Raw genomic sequence first — 18,275 nt, forward strand, 5'->3', positions numbered from 1 at the left:
CATAACTTGATAGCCCTCTTCTCTTATGTACTGTATTGAGCAAGTAGATAGTGCTACAGCAACCTGATATAAGCAGCACCTCACTGAAATCTCATACTTGTATGAGTGAGATAGTATATTATGCCAATAAGCAAATATGCACCAGAATATATTAAGGCCACAACAAAGTCCACATTTAAAGAATATCACTGGGGAAAGTAAAGGTTATTATTTATTAAAAGAAAAAGGAGACAGAAGGAAAAAATGGGCTTTCTTTCAGCTCTGGAGTTTCTGTAATATATTTTCAAGGCACCTCTATGGTGCCAGGAGAAACCAAACAAAACCTTAGCATGAGGGGTACAAATCCATATTAACTTTCTCCATAGTTATTTTTTATAAGCTGTTGGTTGGCATCATGTAAAGTCGGGCCAAGAGTATAGGAAGAAAAATGGCCACAGGTAGACTTAGTGGCCTACATCTAATAAGTGATTGTTGTAGCCTTCATGAAGGCAGGAATTGTGTCTGTCTTGTATCTTTAGTGTTCAGGGTAGTGTTTGGCACATAGTAGACGCTCAGTATATATCTGCTAAATGAACTGATGGCTGAAGGTAGAGGTTCAGTACCAGGAAGGAGTGGAGTGTGGTGCTCCAGAGGCCATGGGATTGGAGTTTTAATAGGGAAGAAGCAAATATCAGTTGCAAATATGACACAGGTCTTCTGAGGTCAAGTATGAAAAGTGTTCACTGGATTTGGCAGTTAGCGTATCACTGTTGACTTGAGAACAATTTTAATGAAGTGTTCTTTAACATGGCTCTGTTCTGACACATTGCTACTTTCTGTACAGTCCCTTAGTACTTTGTATGGTATTGAAATTGTGAGTGTTTGTATGATCTTCATGAGCCCATGAAAGGCATCAAGTACAAGGACCTGCTTTTCTGTTTTGTTTTGTTTTTTTTTTTTATTTTTATCTTTGTATCACCAGAGCCTGGCGCTTTACTTGGTTTATAGTAAGAGGCCTATTGTGAATTTCAAATTCTACTCTACAGGAAAAGGTGTTTTGAAGTTGCTGTGTTGTCATTTTTCCAGTGGTTGTACAGACATGAGATGACTGTGTTTATTTAGCCAAGGCTGTATATGTATTTTTAAGTTGCTGAATGGAATGGTTGGTTATTTGGGAAAGAAAAAAGTGTTTTCAGGTTCTTTTTTTAAAATTAACATAAGTGTATTATTAGTTTGAGGTAGAATTTAGTGACTCATCAGTTGCATATAATACAAGTGCTTGTTCCATTAAGTACCCTACTTAATGCCCACCACCCACTAATCCCACACCCCTACTCATCTCCCCTCCAGCAAGCCTCAGTTTGTTTCCTATGGTTAAGAGAGTCTCTTATGGTTTGTCTCTCTCTGTTTTGGTCTTATTTTAATTTTTCCTTCCCTTCCCTTATATTCATCTGTTTTGTTTCTTAAATTCCACGAATGAATGAATCATATGGTATTTGTCTTTCTCTGACTTCTTTCGCTTAATATAATACCCTCTAGTTCCATCCCTGTTGTTGGAAATGGCAAGAGTCCGTTCTTTTTGATGGCTGAGTAATATTCGTGTGTGTGTTTGTGTGTGTGTGTGTGTGTGTGTGTGTGTGTGTGTGTACCCACACCATCTCATTTTCATCCATTCATCCGTTGATGGACATCTGAGATCTTTCCATTTTTGGTGATTGTGGACATTGCTGCTGTAAACATCAGGGTGCCCATGCCTCTTTGATTCACTGTGTATCCTTTGGGTAAATATCTAGTGCAGTTGCTGGGTTGTAGGGTTACTGTATTTTTAACTTTCTGAGGAATCTCCATACTGTTTTCCAGAGTGGCTGCATTTTCAGGTTCTTTAGGACTTTTTGTCAGATGAGTTCTGAATGTAAATCCTACCCTTGTCCAGTGAGAATTATTACCCCAGTTCCCCTCTGGATAGTTTCTAGCTTCTTGAATTTCTAATCCAGATTCTGAGTAAGATTCTGTTACTCTGGTTTGATAGATCAGTCCTGTTATCTTAGAAACCAAACATCTTAATTTGCATTCGATCCACATTCTACATAATGTAAAGAGCCTAGCTATAGTCTGAAAGATTAGATTTACTTCTCTTTTTGCCTTTCTAGACCTAGTTTGAGATAAATACCTAAGAATTGAGAGTTCAAGCTTACTGTCTTTGGGATCTGCAGACTATGTGTAGTTTCTTTAGGAATTAGCTGTGTGGATTTTTTCCCTCTTTCTCTTTTTAAATCTGACACTGATTTTTTTAAAGACGTTTTCTACTGATACTGGGGTTTGATTTGATTTTTTAATTTTAATGATTCACATTGGAACACAGGGACATCCCCCTGCACCATTCGCTGTCAAGATAATGATTTATGCTTGTTTTGGCAGAGTACTCATGTTTTTAGGAGGAAGATTATTTTTAGTTTTGGTGGAAAGATTCTCAAAGGAAATGTGAACTTAAGAGTGATCACAAACGTTCTTCTCTTCTTGGTTGTGCAGGACTGCTCACCAACTTGACTGGTATTTTTCACTGAAACCTTTCAGATAGCAGTAATACTTGCTTTCCCTTTCTAACTAGAACCGTGAAGCTTGTAACTTTCTTCTCACATCACTAAAGAGGTAAATTAACCTAGAAATGACAAAAAAAATTCTTGATTTAGGTGGGAAGTCAGCTTTCCAAAGCTGTCATTGGAATTACCACTATTTAAGGACATTTGGGTTTGAATTCTGTGTGATTCTGTAGGTTACTACCAATCCTTATTTGGAATAAGACAAAGTAAAAATTGATTTCCTTGACAAGACATTTGCAGTTGCATTGCTGATTTAATAAGGAGAGAGAAAAAGCAAAGTATATTTGGAAAAATATTTCTTTTTGTAAATGGGTAGCTTATTCTCCTGTAGGGCACAGTGATAATTCATAGAGGGTCTTATCTTTCATATTTGTTTTTGTGTTGTTTTGGAAATCACTTTTTCAAAAATTAATTTTAGTTTTCTGTGTGGAAGTGGTGTGGTTTGGACTCTTTTGAGAGTCTGAGGAAAAGCCATGGATTTTCCACCTTGAAAACTGTTACCACATACAGAATTTTCTTTACAGTTTCAGGACATTCATGGATCTCTCTCTCATTACCACCTCGTTCAAGAGTTCCTGGGATAAGAAAACTTCGGGTATCTTTTCCCTTTTCGAGGGGTGTACATTTATTTATGTATTTATTGAAGTGTATTGACATACAATGTTACATTAGTTTCAGGTATACACACAGGGGTTTGACAATTCTATACATTATACTATGCTCTATGCAGTAGGTGTAGTCATGTCTGTCAGCTTATGGTATTACAATATTATTGACTGTATTCTCTGTGCCATATTTTTCATTTCTGTGACGTACTTATTTTATAACTGGAAGTTTGTACCTCTTAATCCCCTTCCCCTCTTTTGCCCATGCTCCCACCTACCTCCCCTCTGGTTTGTTCTCTGTATTTAAGAGTCTGTTTTTTGTTTGCTTGTTCATTTGTTTTTGGTTTTTTTTTTAGATTCCACATGTAACAAAACAAAAAAACTTTTATTAAAAGTACTTCAGTTGGGGTACCTGGGTGGCTCAGTGGGTTAAGCCTCTGCCTTTGGCTCGGGTCATGATCTCAGGGTGGTGGGATAGAGCCCTGCATTAGGCTCTCTGCTCAGCAGGGAGCCTGCTTCCCCCTCTCTCTCTTTGCCTACTTTTGATCTCTCTCTCTCTGTCAAATAAATAAAATCTTTTTAAAAGTCATTTAAAAAGTACTTTAAAACTGCTTTGCATATAGTAGAATAACAGAGTTAAATGGCCAAATCCTCTGTAACGCTTGAGGGCACACACTGTTAAAAATAGAGGACACAGAGGTGCCTGGGTGGCTCAGTGGGTTGAGCCTCTGCCTTTGGCTGAAGGCATGATCTCAGGGTCCCGGCATTGGGCCCCACATCAGGCTCTCTGCTCGTCAGGAAGCCTGCTCCCCACCCCCACCCACCTGCCTCTCTGCCTACTTGTGTTCTCTCTCTCTCTGTCAAATAAATAAAATCTTTTTAAAAATGGAGTACATAGGGGTGCCTGGGTGGCTCAGTGGGTTAAGCTTCTGCCTTTGGCTCAGGTCATGGTCCCAGGGTCCTGGGATCAAGCCCCACATTGGGCTCTCTGTTCAACAGGGAACCTGCTTCCCCCTCCCCCTCTGCCTGCTTCTCTGCCTCCTTGTGATCTCTCTGTGTCAAATAAATAAATAAAAGCTTAAAAAAAAAAGGGAGGACACAAGTAACTAGTAATCCAAACACATGAACAGGTAGTATCAGCTTTTGTAAATAGTGTGGTTTTTTAAGTGTTTTTTCTTACGATTTTTTAAAAAGATTTTATTTATTTATTTGACAGAGATCACAAGTAGGCAGAGAGGCAGGCAGAGAGAGACGGGGAAGCAGGCTCCCCGCTGAGCAGAGAGCCCGATGCGGGGCTCTCCCACCACCCTAAGATCATGACCTGAGACGAAGGCAGAGGCCCAACCCACTGAGCCACCCAGGTGCCCCTTTCCTGTGTTTTAAATTAGAGCAGTGAGATGTTAAAGGGTTAGTTTAGGTTTAGGTTTCAAAACCAATTCAAGTAAGGTCCAAATTCTTCAATTATAGGCTGAAATTATAGCCACAAGGCAAGTCCCTGTAAGTAGAAGAGTCACTGTACCCAAAGAAGCTGACATTGTATTGGCTTGATGAGGGACGCCTGTAGACTGTGTACAGCCTGTTTGCCCTAGTGTCACACGTTACTCTCAACATGAACAAACTTTCTGACGTCTGCAGTCTGTCTCCTATCAGTATTTTGAGGACCAGCCTACTGGTGGCCTTAGGAGATTAGAACTCTGGAAACTTGAGCTGCAGTCTTCTTATCACTCAAACTGTTCTTGATGGTGAGCCAGCTCTGGCTGTCTTTATATGTGTCCTGAATATCTTGATGGTTGACTTTGTTTTCTTTCTGGTTTGTTTGTGTTTGGCATGGTCAGCTTGTGTGAGGATACCATTTTTATTGCCTCTTTGAAAGATGAGGATACCATTTTTATTGCCTCTTTGAAAGAACAGATGTCCTATCTGAGGTTTTAACTGAAAGAGACTTTGTTGTTCATATAATAGCTTGTAATAACCAGATTAGGTCTGGCATGAAAGTGGCACATATATACAAAGTATATTTTTTATCCTGTGTATCCTAATAAATAGTGGGTCTAATTCAGGGATCACCTCCTCTGTGAAGCCTTTCCTAAATCCTTTTTCCCTCTCACTTCGCAGAATTGGCCACTTCTTCCTCTGTGCCTCTACTGAACCCTATATGAATTTTTCCCCTTCATTATATTACCCTATTTGTTTATAGTCTGTCTCACTGGACGAGACCATAAGCTTCTTGAGGATGTGGTCTACATCGTTCTCCTTTCTGGCACATAGAAGATACTCAAAAATGTTTTAAGAATGAATGCATGGATGAGGGGTGCCTGGGTGGCTCCGTGGGTTGGGCCTCTGCCTTTGGCTCGGGTCATGATCCCAGGATCTTGTGATTGAGCCCCGCATCGGGCTCTATGCTCAGCAGGGAGCCTGCTTCCCCCCTCTCTCTCTGCCTGCCTCTCTGCCTACTTGTGATTTCTGTCTGTCAAATAAATAAAATCTTTAAAAAAAAAAAGAATGAATGCATGGGTGAATGACCAGAATATTAAAGAACATTAAAGTCAGGAATTAAAAACTCAAATGCCTTCAGGGTCCAGGCAAAAATGAGTTAAGCAGACTTGGTAGGGAGGACGATAGCCTGCAAAACACATGCCTTATCTAAAAGGGGCAGCTGCTTCTCAGCTGCAGCCCATCGGTGCTTTGTGGGGATGATGACTCTGTGTTACCGCATCTTTTTTAAGAGAAGCCAGATATTTGGGGTTTTATATGAAATTTCTCAGTTAACTAAATTTTATCAACTAATGAAGATTTTCCTGGAAACTTTTTATTGAGGTATAATTTATACATAAAAAAGTGTATATGTTATGGGTATACTGCTCAGTCTGACTTCACAGACTGCAGTGATTTTTTTATGTGGGCCAGACAAAACTGGATTGACTTGCCAGCCACCCGTCTGCAGCTTATGACAAAGACCGTATCGGGAACAGTATTGGCTAGTTAAGAATCACTTGATGGGGCGCCTGGGTGGCTCAGTGGGTTAAAGCCTCTGCCTTTGGCTCAGGTCATGATCCCAGGGTCCTGGGTTCGAGCCCCACATTGGGCTCTCTCCTCGGCAGGGAGCCTGCTCCCCCCCCACCTCTCTGCCTACTTGTGGTGTCTGTCGAATAAATAAATAAAATCTTTTAAAAAAAAAGAATCACTTGATAAGTAAAAGTGTCTCAGAGCGGTGTGCAGAATTGATTTAGATTATGATTCAAAGAAGGCAAGGGTAAAGGAAACTTTATGAAACAATTGGTGAATTTAAATGTTGACTGGCTGTTTAATAATATTACACAATTATTGTTAATTCTTTCAGATGTAATATAGGTGGTCTGGTGTGAAAATATATATATATATGTATATATATATATGTATTCAGTTTTTTAGAGCAGTTCAGGGAACAGTTGAGTGGAAGGTACAGAGTTCTCATAGACCCCCCCACCTCCACACGTGCATAGCCTTTCCCATTATCAACACCCCCTAGCAGGTGGTGCGTTTGTCACATTTGATAAACCTACAGTGACACATCATAATGGCCCAAAGCCCATAGTTTACATTAGGGCTCATTCTTGGTGTACGTTCTGTGGGTAGATACATATAATGATACGTATCTACCATGATCATGTGTAGTTATTTTTTAGAAGAGTCCTCAGAGACACATAGGTTTTAAAATAATTATGGGTGAGATAAATGAATCAGTGCTGGAATTTGCTTCAGAATAATTTGGGAGGAGCGTAAAAGTTGAGGTGTTAGTGAAACAGGATTGACCATGTATTGACAATCATTGAAGCTGGGTAATGGGTAAATGGAAGTTCGTCATATTGTCTCTGTTTTTGTATGTGTTTGAACTTCTCCACCTCCAAAAGTAGAGCAAGAGTCAAAGATGAAGCCGGGGCACGGTTTTTCGGGTCTAGGATAACATGGGACACTACTGCTGGTGACAGATGTAAATTTATGGAACTGAAGTCTGCAAAAGTCATGGCATTTTTCTTTTTTCTTTTGTAGGACCTGAAAGTCAGTATACTAAGACTGCTCAGGAGATTGTAAATGTCTGTTACCAGACACTGACTGAGGTAGGTGGTAAAGAGGAGGTCTTCTTGGGATGTAGCATTCTGGAATATCTTTGTTCCCTTGGGTGGAAGTCTTCCCTCCCTATCTCATTTTCTTATGTAACCTCCCACCCCATATCCCTCATTTCCTTTCCTGCTTTATTTTCCTACCTGGTGCTAAATGTTTTTAATAACCTATATGATTATTTAATTATAATATGTGACCTGTCACTAGAAGAAGCGCCACGAAGACAAGGATTATTTTGTCTGCTTTGTTTACTAAGTAGGCCCCACGACCATCGTGGGGCTCAGACTCACAACCCTGAGATCAACAGTCGGATGCTCTACCGACAGCCAGCCAGGCACCTTCAGTGCCAAAAACATACATTCAGTGAATTCACTAATTTTCTTTATTTCTCAGTATGATGAGCATTTGACTCAACTTGAGAAGGATATTTGTACAGCTAAGGAAGCAGCTTTGGAGGAAGCAGAATTAGAAAGCTTGGACCCAATGACCCCAGGGCCTTATACACCTCAGGTAAGTCTGGAGACTAGGAACTGCCTCTTAGAGTTTTCTTATTGGTTTGGGGGAATTGGGAGCATGTTAACATATATGTTTACTGAGATACCCTTCTTCTCTGTCCTTCCTCTTCATACGCCTTTCGTGTGCTTTCTTGTCTTCTCAAAGGCTAAGGTGAGTGAGGGCCATGGGTCTTGGTGGCCTTGTTGAAATCAGAAGAAGCAGGTGTGGGATGAATGAGTGGGGTGGGGGTCTTCGTTGTTTGGGCAGTGTTTAGGAATACCAGATTCCTGACTGCTATGGCCATAGGTATCCTCTTGAGTCTCTGGAGTTCCTTGCCCATGAATTGGGGTTCTAGGATATCCCTAGAGGATAGAATTCTCAATTAAAGACATTGGCCACATTGTTCCTGTGCCTCATAGATGTCCAATTACTCATTCCTTCAGATGTGTCTCAGTGTAGCTCAGATGTCACCCATTTTCCTGGATTGACTCCCTCTACTTGTAAATGAGGACAGGTAACATTTATAATGTTCTTAAAGTTACATGTCACAAGAGTAGGGAGCAGGATTAAAAGGAAATTTTTAGTCTTTGTGTTCTGTCACTTGAATATATTGGAACATAAGCATACATTTCCATATTTGAAGACTAGGACTTAGCAGAATATAGCTGGTGCTTGGTTTCTGTTTTGAAGGCACTATGGTAAAGTGGGAAGTATGAATTTTGGCAATAAAACAGGCCTGGGTTTGAATCTTAGCTCTCCTCTTACCTAGCTTTGTGAACTTGGGAAGTTAGCTTAAATGCTCTCAGTCTCCTTTTCTGCAAAATGTACTTTTCAAGATTATTATAAACATTAAATGAGTTAACTTGCCTGGCACGTAGGAGACGTTCAATAAATGTTTCCTTGTCTGTATGAAAATTGTCTACAAAGTTCTCAGACTTCCTTTCAAATTTCACCAAATATTTTAATGCAGAATTCTCCCAGTTACTACTGGAAAACTTTTTTTCATTCTGCTCTGAACTGATACTGCTGCCTGTATGATCTCTGTTGGATTATTGCTGTTTGTATTTCATGCACTCTCCCTATCTACCTTTTACTCTCTCTCACCCCAAAACCTAGGTTACTGAGGGGCCAAGTATAAAGAGCCCTAAGTTTCTACTTCCAGGCCCAGAACAAGGAAAGGCTCTTGGAGTATGTGGGCAGATTGGGTCCGGGGGGCTTGGGTGAGTGATGTTGCCCAGAAAGGCCCTTTTTGCTTATACGCCCACAGCTCCCACGAGGTCCTTTCTGGTAAGTTAAAGCCTGGGTTTTAGTCATCACTTCTCAGAAGAGTCTCGCCACTGAGCAGCACCTGCTTAGCTCTAATCTATGACAGCATAAACCTAGTCCTTCGGTGAGTCAATGCCTTAGACCCAGAGGTTATCTTCCTTTCTTTCCTGCTCCTCCCACACTGTCTCAGGTGGCTGAGGAAAGCCTGGCAATTGTTCTCCCTTCTGAGCAGTTGCTGTCATTTGGTACAGTTAGAGGGTCCCCTGTGAAGAACAGGGTGCACATAGTGCCTCTTCGTTATTCCAGTTCACCCTCTCATCGTTGCCTTCACTCGTATGTGCACACTGTGCAATAGTAAGCCCCATGTGTTTTCTCTTAGCCTGAGGATGATGCCCCTGAGTGATTGTCCTTATTCATCACTATTTTCCAACCCAGTGTTATCAAAGGGTTTGTCATAATTCTGGTTGTATGCAAACATAACAGTAATCTTACTTTACTTCCAGCCCTAAATTGCCCTAGTCAGTACCGTGTTTTCTTTTTTTTTTAAAGACTTTATTTATTCATTTGACAGGCAGGGATCACAAGTAGGCAGAGAGGCAGGTAGAGAGAGAGGGGGAAGCCGACTCCCTGCTGGGCAGAGAGCCTGAGGTGGGGCTTGATCCCAGGACTCTGGGATCATGACCTGAGCCGAAGGCAAGGCTTTAACCCACTGAGCCACCCAAGCATCCCCAGTACGCGTTTTCACTCAGCTGTTTCCACTGGGCTTGAATTACACCCTACATTTTCTCTTCTGTTCAACCACTAGTTTACCTACTCTGTAGTGCTTTAAGTTCTGTGTTACCTCTTTTTCCAGAACCCTCTTCAGTCATCCTTGCTTGTTTGCTTTTAAAAACACCCGACAAAATAACATATATATGGGGTTCATTGGGAAATACAAAGGAGAAATAAGAGGCGCCTGGGTGGCTCAGTCATTAAGCAGCTGCCTTCAGCTCGGGTCGTAATTCCAGGGTCCTGGGATTGAGCCCCACATCAGGCTCCCTGCTCAGCAGGGAGCCTGCTTCGCCCTCTCCCACTCCCCCTGCTTCTGTTCCTTCTCTTGCTATGTCTGTCAAATAAGTAAATAAAATCTTTTTTCAAAATATTTTATTTACTTATTTGACAGAGAGGGAGATCACAAGTAGGCAGAGAGGCAGGCAGAGAGAGGGGGAAGGCAGGCTCTCTCCTGAGCAGAGAGCCGGATGTGGGGCTCGATCCCAGGACCCTGAGACCATGACCTGAGCCAAAGGCAGTGGCTTAACCCACTGAGCTACCCAGGCGCCCCAATAAATAAAATCTTAAAAAACAAGAAAGGAGAAATAAGTTACCTAGAGTTAAGTCCACCAGTCCAAAAGAACCAGCCACTCTGAACATTTTGGTGTGTTTCTTTCAAATCTGTGGTGTGTGTGTGAGCGCGCGCGTGCGCACATATGTTCATGCACATGTGCACAGCAGGGTATGTAGACACTTTTAAAGTGAAATTGGTCGGTATGATTTTGTGTCTTACTGTTCTCACTTCACATTATGTTATGGACATTTTACCTCATACGTCTTTGAAAACATGGTTTTTAAATAGCTACATTATATTTCTACCCCCCAGAGTTTTAGAGAATGCTTTCCTACTTCTCCAGCCTGTTCTTTATCAGTTCCTCCTGACCTCCTGTCACTGAAAAGTCCATTTGCTAAATCCCTCATCTCTTCAGGAGAGGGAAGAGGGAAGGGATTTATAATTTATTGAATTACAAATTATCTTCATTCTCCCAACAGCCTCGAGAGGCAGACATTATCATCCATGTTTTATAATTGAGGAAACCAAGGCTTAGAGTGATTAAATAGTTTGTTAAAGTTACTCAGCTAGCAAGTGGTGGAGCGAGGACTCAAACCCAGGGTATTTTGTTCCAAAGCCTGTTTTTGTATTTGTTTTGTTCTTTTTGTTTTTGGTTTTTACCACACCATTTTGCCTCATAGCATCCTCTGATGAGCTCACAAACTATTAACCCACTACATGCTCTTGTTGGGGTTGGAATTCCTTTATGCAATTTCCTATTAGAGGCCTTTAAACCATACAATCAAAATTGCGCAGGTATAAAGCCCTAGGCCTGCCAACAATAAGACTAGGCTTAGAAGACACTAGGTTATTGACCAGAAAGACTGTCAGGACATAGAATTGTCCCACAGCTTTGATGCTTTTCTGCTTCAGGCTTCTGATCTGAGTCAAACATCAGATTCCTCTCTGCTAGAATGAGCAGACATTTGTAGGATTCCCCAAAACCTGCCCATAAAGCTGTGTCAAACTGTTTCTCTTTAAATGGATTGCTCTGCATGACCTTTTTCTGCAGTGAGTGCTCTAAAGGGGAGTTCTGGATTTCTTACTCCCTTCCTAAATAGAAGCTAAGTTGTACATTTGTGCCGCAGCCTCCTGATTTGTATGACACCAACACGTCCCTCAGTATGTCTCGAGATGCCTCTGTATTTCAAGATGAGAGCAGTATGTCTGTCCTGGATATTCCTGCTGCCTCTCCAGAGAAGCAGGTGACACAGGTAGGATGTTCTCCTCATTGCAGCATTGGTAATGTGCTTTGGTGTGGGGAGTGGGGGAGTGATGATGTTGATACGTGACATGCATTGTGAATGATCTGGCCCCTTTGGCCCTGGGCACGAAGGCTTAGAAGTGGGTTTTCGAGGTGGGTTGGTGGCAGGTCACATGACTGGCATTGTCTTCTGTCTGTCCCCATGGGCAGAGTCAGGCACAACAGCACCTCAGGGAAGGCACAAGTATGAAAAGTGTATGAGGCATCAGAGCAACCTCACAGGTAACTAGAAAGACCAATTGCATTCAGAGACAGAGTTCAAAATAATTGGCCCTGCTACCGTACTGTATAGATGCTATAATCTAAGTTAAAATTATTTATAAAATTAAATTAAATTTTTAAAAATTGGCCTGTTCTAGAGTGCCCAAAGATGCTCCTGATCTGAAGTCAAAAATCCTATCAGCTGCTCTCAGTCAGGCTTCCAGTGGAGAGTACAAAACCCAGGAGAGTTTTTCTATCCCGAAGAGTCCTAATGGAAGCTAAGGAAAGCTTGGGTTAGGAAGGAAGAGTCTCCTTGTGATGACACAGCAAGAGCAGACCAAGGACCTTCCTATTCGGGTTTTTTGTTTCTTGTTGGTTTTTTGTTTTTGTTTTTGTTTTTGAACTCTACCAGTGATTTCCAAAGAATGGGAAAAAGCACACATGCCTTGAGCTGTGTAAACAGCCCCCACTAGCTGTGGGGTTGGCTGGGATGTCAGGGAGGAGCATCTGGCCTGGGTAGGAGCCCGTGGTTAACTCCTCCTACAGGCACGTCCCTCAATGATGTGCTGTTTGTGTTCCTTACTCAGATGCACCAGGGCCGAGGTAGGCTGGGCGAGGAAGACTCTGATGTAGATATTGAAGGGTATGATGATGAGGAGGAGGATGGGAAACCTAAGACTCCAGCCCCAGTGAGTATGCTTACAGAAGGCTTATGGTTACGTTACACCCTCGTACGATAGGAGCCCCACTAGCACAGGGCAGGCCAAATCCTAAGCTGATATCAGAGAGTCCGTAGTGAGGCCCAATCAGACTTTAATCCTTGGAAAATTAGCTAAACGAATTCATCCACCACAGTTACTTACCTTCTTGTGAGGCAGCAAAGGGGGTGCTGGTGGTGGCTTCTGGTCTCTTGGTCGATTGATGGGACTTTGACCCCAACTGGTCTCATTCAGGAAGGCGAAGATGCAGATGGCGATCTTGCCGATGAAGAGGAAGGAGCCGTGCAGCAGCCTCAAGCCAGTGTCCTGTACGAAGACTTGCTTATGTCTGAAGGAGAAGATGATGAGGAAGATGCTGGGAGCGACGAAGAAGGAGACAATCCTTTCTCTGGTAAGTCTTGTCTGTGGCTTCTGTTCTAGGTAGCTCACCATAGCACCCTGAGGACTGGATAGGAAACTCTGGGCCACGTGTGCAACAGAAACTGCTCTTTTCTTGAAGTCTCATTAATAGACCCAGAGTCCTGAGTGCTCACAGGGTGAGGACCTTCATCAGCCTTTGAGGAGGTAAAGAATTGTAACATAGAAGTTCGAAAGGTGATCGTGGAAGAGGCAATGCCTCAGCAGCATCTTGTGACTTGAATATTTGATAAAGAAGAGGAAAGAGGTGTTGTGTTTATAATAGGGAAGTGGGGGGGATAAGGAAATAAGATCCTGCTTTACCCAGCCGTAAGAAAGAATGAGATCCTGCCATTTGTGGTGACATGGATGGACCTAGAGGGTATAACATTGAGGTAAATAAGTCAGTTAGAGAAAGACAAAATACCACATGATTTCACTCATATGTGGGATCTAAAAAACCGAACAAAGCAGAAACAGACCCCTAAGTACGGAGAACAAACTGATGGTTTCCAGAGTACAGCGGGGTGGGGGGGTTGGGCAGATGGGTGTGAAGGGGAGAGGGAGATCTAGGCTTCCAGTTACAGAATGAATAAGCCACAGGAATAAAAAGCACAGCATATGGAATGTAGTCCGTGGTATTGTAATAGTATTGCACGTTGACAGATGGTAGCTACGTTTGCAGTAAGCATAGCGTGCAGTGCTATATGTATTGCCAAACCACTGTGTTGTAATCCTGAAACTAATAACACTGTACGTCAACTCTCCTTCAGTTAAAACAAAACAAAGATCCTACTTAGTTTATTTTGTCAATTAATGTCAAAGGCAGGGGAAAGTACAGGAGAGGATTGGGGGAAAAACAAGACTGGACTGAGATGAGGAAAGGAAGTGGTTATTTGGGTTCTGTTTCCAAACTGTGGTCTTGCTGATGTTGGCCCGAGGCCCCCCTCCGAGGTGAGAAGTCCAGGCGGGGTGCCTGTGTAGATGGAGGGCAGGAACTGGTTTGGAAAGACCAAGCCAAAGATGGCAGTTCTGTCCAGCTTATCTCAGGACCGTTGTCTTTTCACAGCTATCCAGCTGAGTGAAAGCGGAAGTGACTCTGATGTGGGATCCAGTGGGATAAGACCCAAACAGCCCCGCATGCTTCAGGAGAACACAAGGATGGGCATGGAAAATGAAGAAAGCATGATGTCCTATGAGGGAGACGGTGGGGAGACTTCTCATGGTTTGGAGGACAGCAACATCAGGTAATCGGCAACAACAGGCTCCAGGGCTGTGGCCTCAGGGCCCAGCTGTGATGGCAGAGGGCCCAGCCTCAGATTACTTTCATCCATCAAACGTTTCCACAACTCCCTCTAGGGCCAGGCATTGTGCTGGGCCCTTGGGGAGACACAGAAGAGCAAGCCGTATCCTGCCCTCGAGGAACTCACAGTCCGGTGGAAGAGACCGATAACAAACAAAATCATTGCAAGTACAGTGTGCTGGGTGCAGAGTGCCAAGTTGCCGCTGAGGAGGGGGCATCTCCCTCTGCTTGGAGGGAGCAGGGAAGGCATGGAAGATGAGGGAACATGGACCTGGTAGTAAGGCCGAATAGGAGTCTGCTAAGTAGAAAAGTGGCAGGAGGTGAGGAGACCCTTAGAGACGGAACAGTAGGTCCAAAGGTACAGAAATATACCAAAGGATGTTCCAGGGTGAAGGAAGGTTGTGGGGAGTTGTGGCTCTGGAAGCAATAAGGCATTTTATCGTTGAGGACCTTTCATGACATGTTAAAACACTTGAAGCTTGGGTAATAGGAATCATCATTTCAAGGAGAAAGAAGTAACGTCGGATTTTTATGTTCAGTAACTCTAGGGTAATGGTAAGGATTTCAAATGAAATCTGTTAGAAGTGGGGGAAAGGAAGGGACATATTTAAGAGCTATTTAGAGGATAGATCGGTTGGATTTGGGAGACATAAACATAAAATGAATGGGAATGTCACTGAGAGAGGGAACTGGAAAGAGCAGGTATTCGATGAGGTGGGAAAGGAGGAAAAAATGAATTTGTCTTTGGACATGTTAGATTGAAGGTACATCAGATACATCTAACCACACGTGTCCAGCAAGCAGTTAGAGTCTTTATGGACTCCCTAAGCAAATATTTATCACAAGTTCAAAAGCAACTAAGGTGCGGTCCCTTCCTTCAAGGAGCTCAGTGTAGTGGGAAACCTAGAACAGGTTAATAGACGATCATAGTGTGACATGGAAAGTGTTCTGATAGGCAACCGCAGGGTTTTTCCTGGGACTTGGGTAGGAGTGGGGTAGGGGAGCTACTTGGAGAAGGAAACCGAACTAACTCAGATGAGGAATTAGCTAGACAAAGAAGAAAGCGAAGGGCACTTGGGAGAGCAAGAACAGTGTTATGAGGCACTAAACAGTTCTAGCGCGTGCAGGCAGCTTGGTGTGGCTGGAGCTTTTGATCCATGATCCATGTGATAGAGACGATTTACAGAGGTAGGTAAGGACCAAATCATGAAGGGCCTGAAAGTTCAGGGCAGACATTGAATGAGAGGTATGAGCAGATCTACATTTTTGGAAAGAGTGTTCTGTACCTGAAAAGAAATGCACATGGCCAATAAATATATGAAAAAATAATTCCCCTAGGAATTAAAGGAAGGCAATAAAACAATGAAATGCAGTATTTTTACCTACAAGATTAACAAAGATTAAAATGAATGATAATGCCCAGTGTTGGGAAGGTGTGAGGAAAAGACATTCTCCAATGACTGCTGGTGATGTGAATTGATAAAATGAGTGGGTAGGAGAGAGGCATAGCAATTTATCGTTATAACCAAAAACTTAAAAAAAATCTGCATCCCCTTTGGCCCCCCAAAATTCCATGTCTAGGAAATTATTCTGTGGCAGTAATGAAATACCTTCATCAAGACGTTTGTACAAGGAGTTTAATCACAGTATTGTTTTTCAGTATGGGGGATGTTGGAGACTGCTTCAGTGTCCCAGTGAGAAATAGTTATTATCAATCATGTGATGGCCATATAGTGGAGTACCATATAGCAGTTGAAAGGATGCTATAGATGTGTGTTTATTGACATGGAAGGATGTTCATTATAATCAGTGAAAAAAGCAGAATCCTGAAGTATTCCATTTTGTAAAGTAAAAAATGTTTAAGCATCTAAATTCAGTGCATAGAAAAAAAATTAAGATGATCATATACCAGGAGATTATCTCAATGGTGATTTTTTTTTCTGGCATATATTCTATTTAAAAAAAAAAACAAAACAGTGAACATGCATTGTGTGTATGGTGGGTTTTGGGGGTTTTTTTGTTTTGTTTTTTGGGGTTTTTTTAGCAGAATTAAGAATAAAGAAACAAAAAATAAAGAGCACTGTGGCAGAAGTGTGAAGAATGAACTGGAGGAGAGCAGGACTGGAGGCATGGAGATTTATTTCAGTGGTGCAGGCCAGAGGTAGCAAAGGAGGCAGAGTAAAGATGGAAAAGAGGGACAGAGACAAGATATATTGAAGAAGTAGCATCTTCAGGACCATTGACTAATTGGATCTGTAGACGAGTGAGGCTGTAAGTGGGAAAGGAAACTCTTGAGTGTGTCTGAGCATTTACGGCCATGCCAGCTGGCAGTGTGGTGTTCAGGGGTTAGGAGAGCTTCTTTCATTTGGGTTCTTGTGAACGTGACGTTGGCAGGTTGATGTTTTGCACAGGATCATTTTCCTGTCGGGGACCTATAGAACAGTCCAGAACGAGTCATTTTGGTGTCCAGGGGAGATGAGATGGGCTGATCCCGTGGTGGCCCTGAGAACAGGATGGTGCCTGAGCTTGAGAGATGGCCTGTTTCTCTTCTCAGTTATGGGAGCTATGAGGAGCCTGATCCCAAGTCGAACACCCAAGACACAAGCTTCAGCAGCATCGGTGGGTATGAGGTATCAGAGGAGGAAGAAGATGAGGAGGAAGAGCAGCGCTCTGGCCCCAGCGTACTAAGCCAGGTCCACCTGTCAGAGGACGAGGAGGACAGTGAGGATTTCCACTCCATTGCTGGGGACAGTGACTTGGACTCTGATGAATGAGGCTTCCTTTGGGCCTCCCTTTAGCCTTCCCTGTTCTCCAGCCTAGGTGGCTCACCTTCCCTAGTGTTCATAACTTTATAGAGTCTGATCCTGAAATCACGAGATTGACTAATGCCTTAGCCTTTAAGAAATAGTATATAAATGGTAATAAATCACCTCCTCTGATCTTCCTGGGGCAGTGTCACACTTTGATTGAAAACCAAGCAACCCCTTTTCCCGTACCACTAACAAAAGGAGAGCAGTCTTCTCTTTCTCCGGTGCCCTCCTTTAGCTCCACTTAACTGCTCTTGGTATCACTTTTTTCTCGGGAAGGAGGAGAAATGATGAAAGGACTAACAAATTTCTCTTGCTGTCCTCTTGGTGTATTAGACATTTTCCAAGCATGTTATCATCTCAGTTTTCTAATTTGCAGGCTGGGACAGAGAATTGGGTTCTGCTCGACTCTGTGCCCCAGTAACCACATAAACCTATTAGACAAACTGCCCATTACTTTATTTATTTGATTATACAATGCCTTGTCCCTAAATGGATTTGGGGCAAATGGCTATCAGTCTTTCGAGCAGCCTGTACGTCAGAAATGGTATGTTGTCATGTGAATGTGTTGTGTGCCCATCATCCCCAAGGGACGTGGTAGGAAAATGGTAAGGTCCTTAAGGCAAACACTGTGTGTCGTCTTCTGGTTTTTTTTTTCATGCCTAGGATATGGTTCTGTGCATTGTAGGTGCTCAGGAAATGTTCCTACAATCATAACATCCTTGAAAGACGTGTTTTTTGACCATCTGCTCTGTGGTAAGCACTCAATCAGATCCTTGGGGTGCAAAAGTAAATAAGACACACAGCTTTTACCTATAGAGCTCGCCCTCGATTTGAGAGAGGGGGAGTAGAATTAAAAACTTGTTTCTTGGGCGCCAGGGTGGCTCAGTGGGTTAAGCCGCTGCCTTCGGCTCAGGTCATGATCTCAGGGTCCTGGGATCGAGTCCCACATCGGGCTCTCTGCTTGGCGGGGAGCCTGCTTCCCTCTCTCTCTCAATCTGCCTGCCTCTCTGCCTACTTGTGATCTCTCTCTCTCGCTGTCAAATAAATAAATAAAATCTTTGGGGGGGGAAAAAAAAAACTTGTTTCTTAAATCATTACTGTGGTGCTGTGAGCTAAGCGCAATGAAGACGCTAAATGTAAAATAGAGGGGAAAACAGAGGAGTGACTGTGTCT

The 18,275-nt window shown here is 42.7% G+C and overlaps 1 protein-coding gene across 5 annotated transcripts in view; it reads left to right on the forward strand.

The window, feature by feature from the left end:
* TAF1 (TATA-box binding protein associated factor 1) overlaps positions 1–18,053 on the forward strand; it is a 75,132-nt gene extending 57,079 nt beyond the window's left edge. For 3 of the 5 annotated variants that reach the window (XM_045994919.1, XM_045994920.1, XM_045994922.1), the window contains exons 33-39: positions 7,214–7,281; positions 7,679–7,795; positions 7,946–7,951; positions 11,498–11,623; positions 12,828–12,984; positions 14,059–14,236; positions 16,847–18,053. In XM_045994919.1, the coding sequence (XP_045850875.1) occupies positions 7,214–7,281; positions 7,679–7,795; positions 7,946–7,951; positions 11,498–11,623; positions 12,828–12,984; positions 14,059–14,236; positions 16,847–17,066 (872 nt within the window). In that variant the 3' untranslated portion in view covers positions 17,067–18,053. The remainder of the gene's footprint in view (positions 1–7,213; positions 7,282–7,678; positions 7,796–7,945; positions 7,952–11,497; positions 11,624–12,827; positions 12,985–14,058; positions 14,237–16,846) is intronic. The other 2 variants (XM_045994921.1, XM_045994923.1) reach the window with 1 other exon arrangement.
* The last annotated feature ends 222 nt before the right edge of the window (positions 18,054–18,275 follow it).

This window comes from Meles meles, chromosome X (genome assembly GCF_922984935.1).
Source record: "Meles meles chromosome X, mMelMel3.1 paternal haplotype, whole genome shotgun sequence".
In the NCBI taxonomy this organism is placed as follows: domain Eukaryota; kingdom Metazoa; phylum Chordata; class Mammalia; order Carnivora; family Mustelidae; genus Meles; species Meles meles.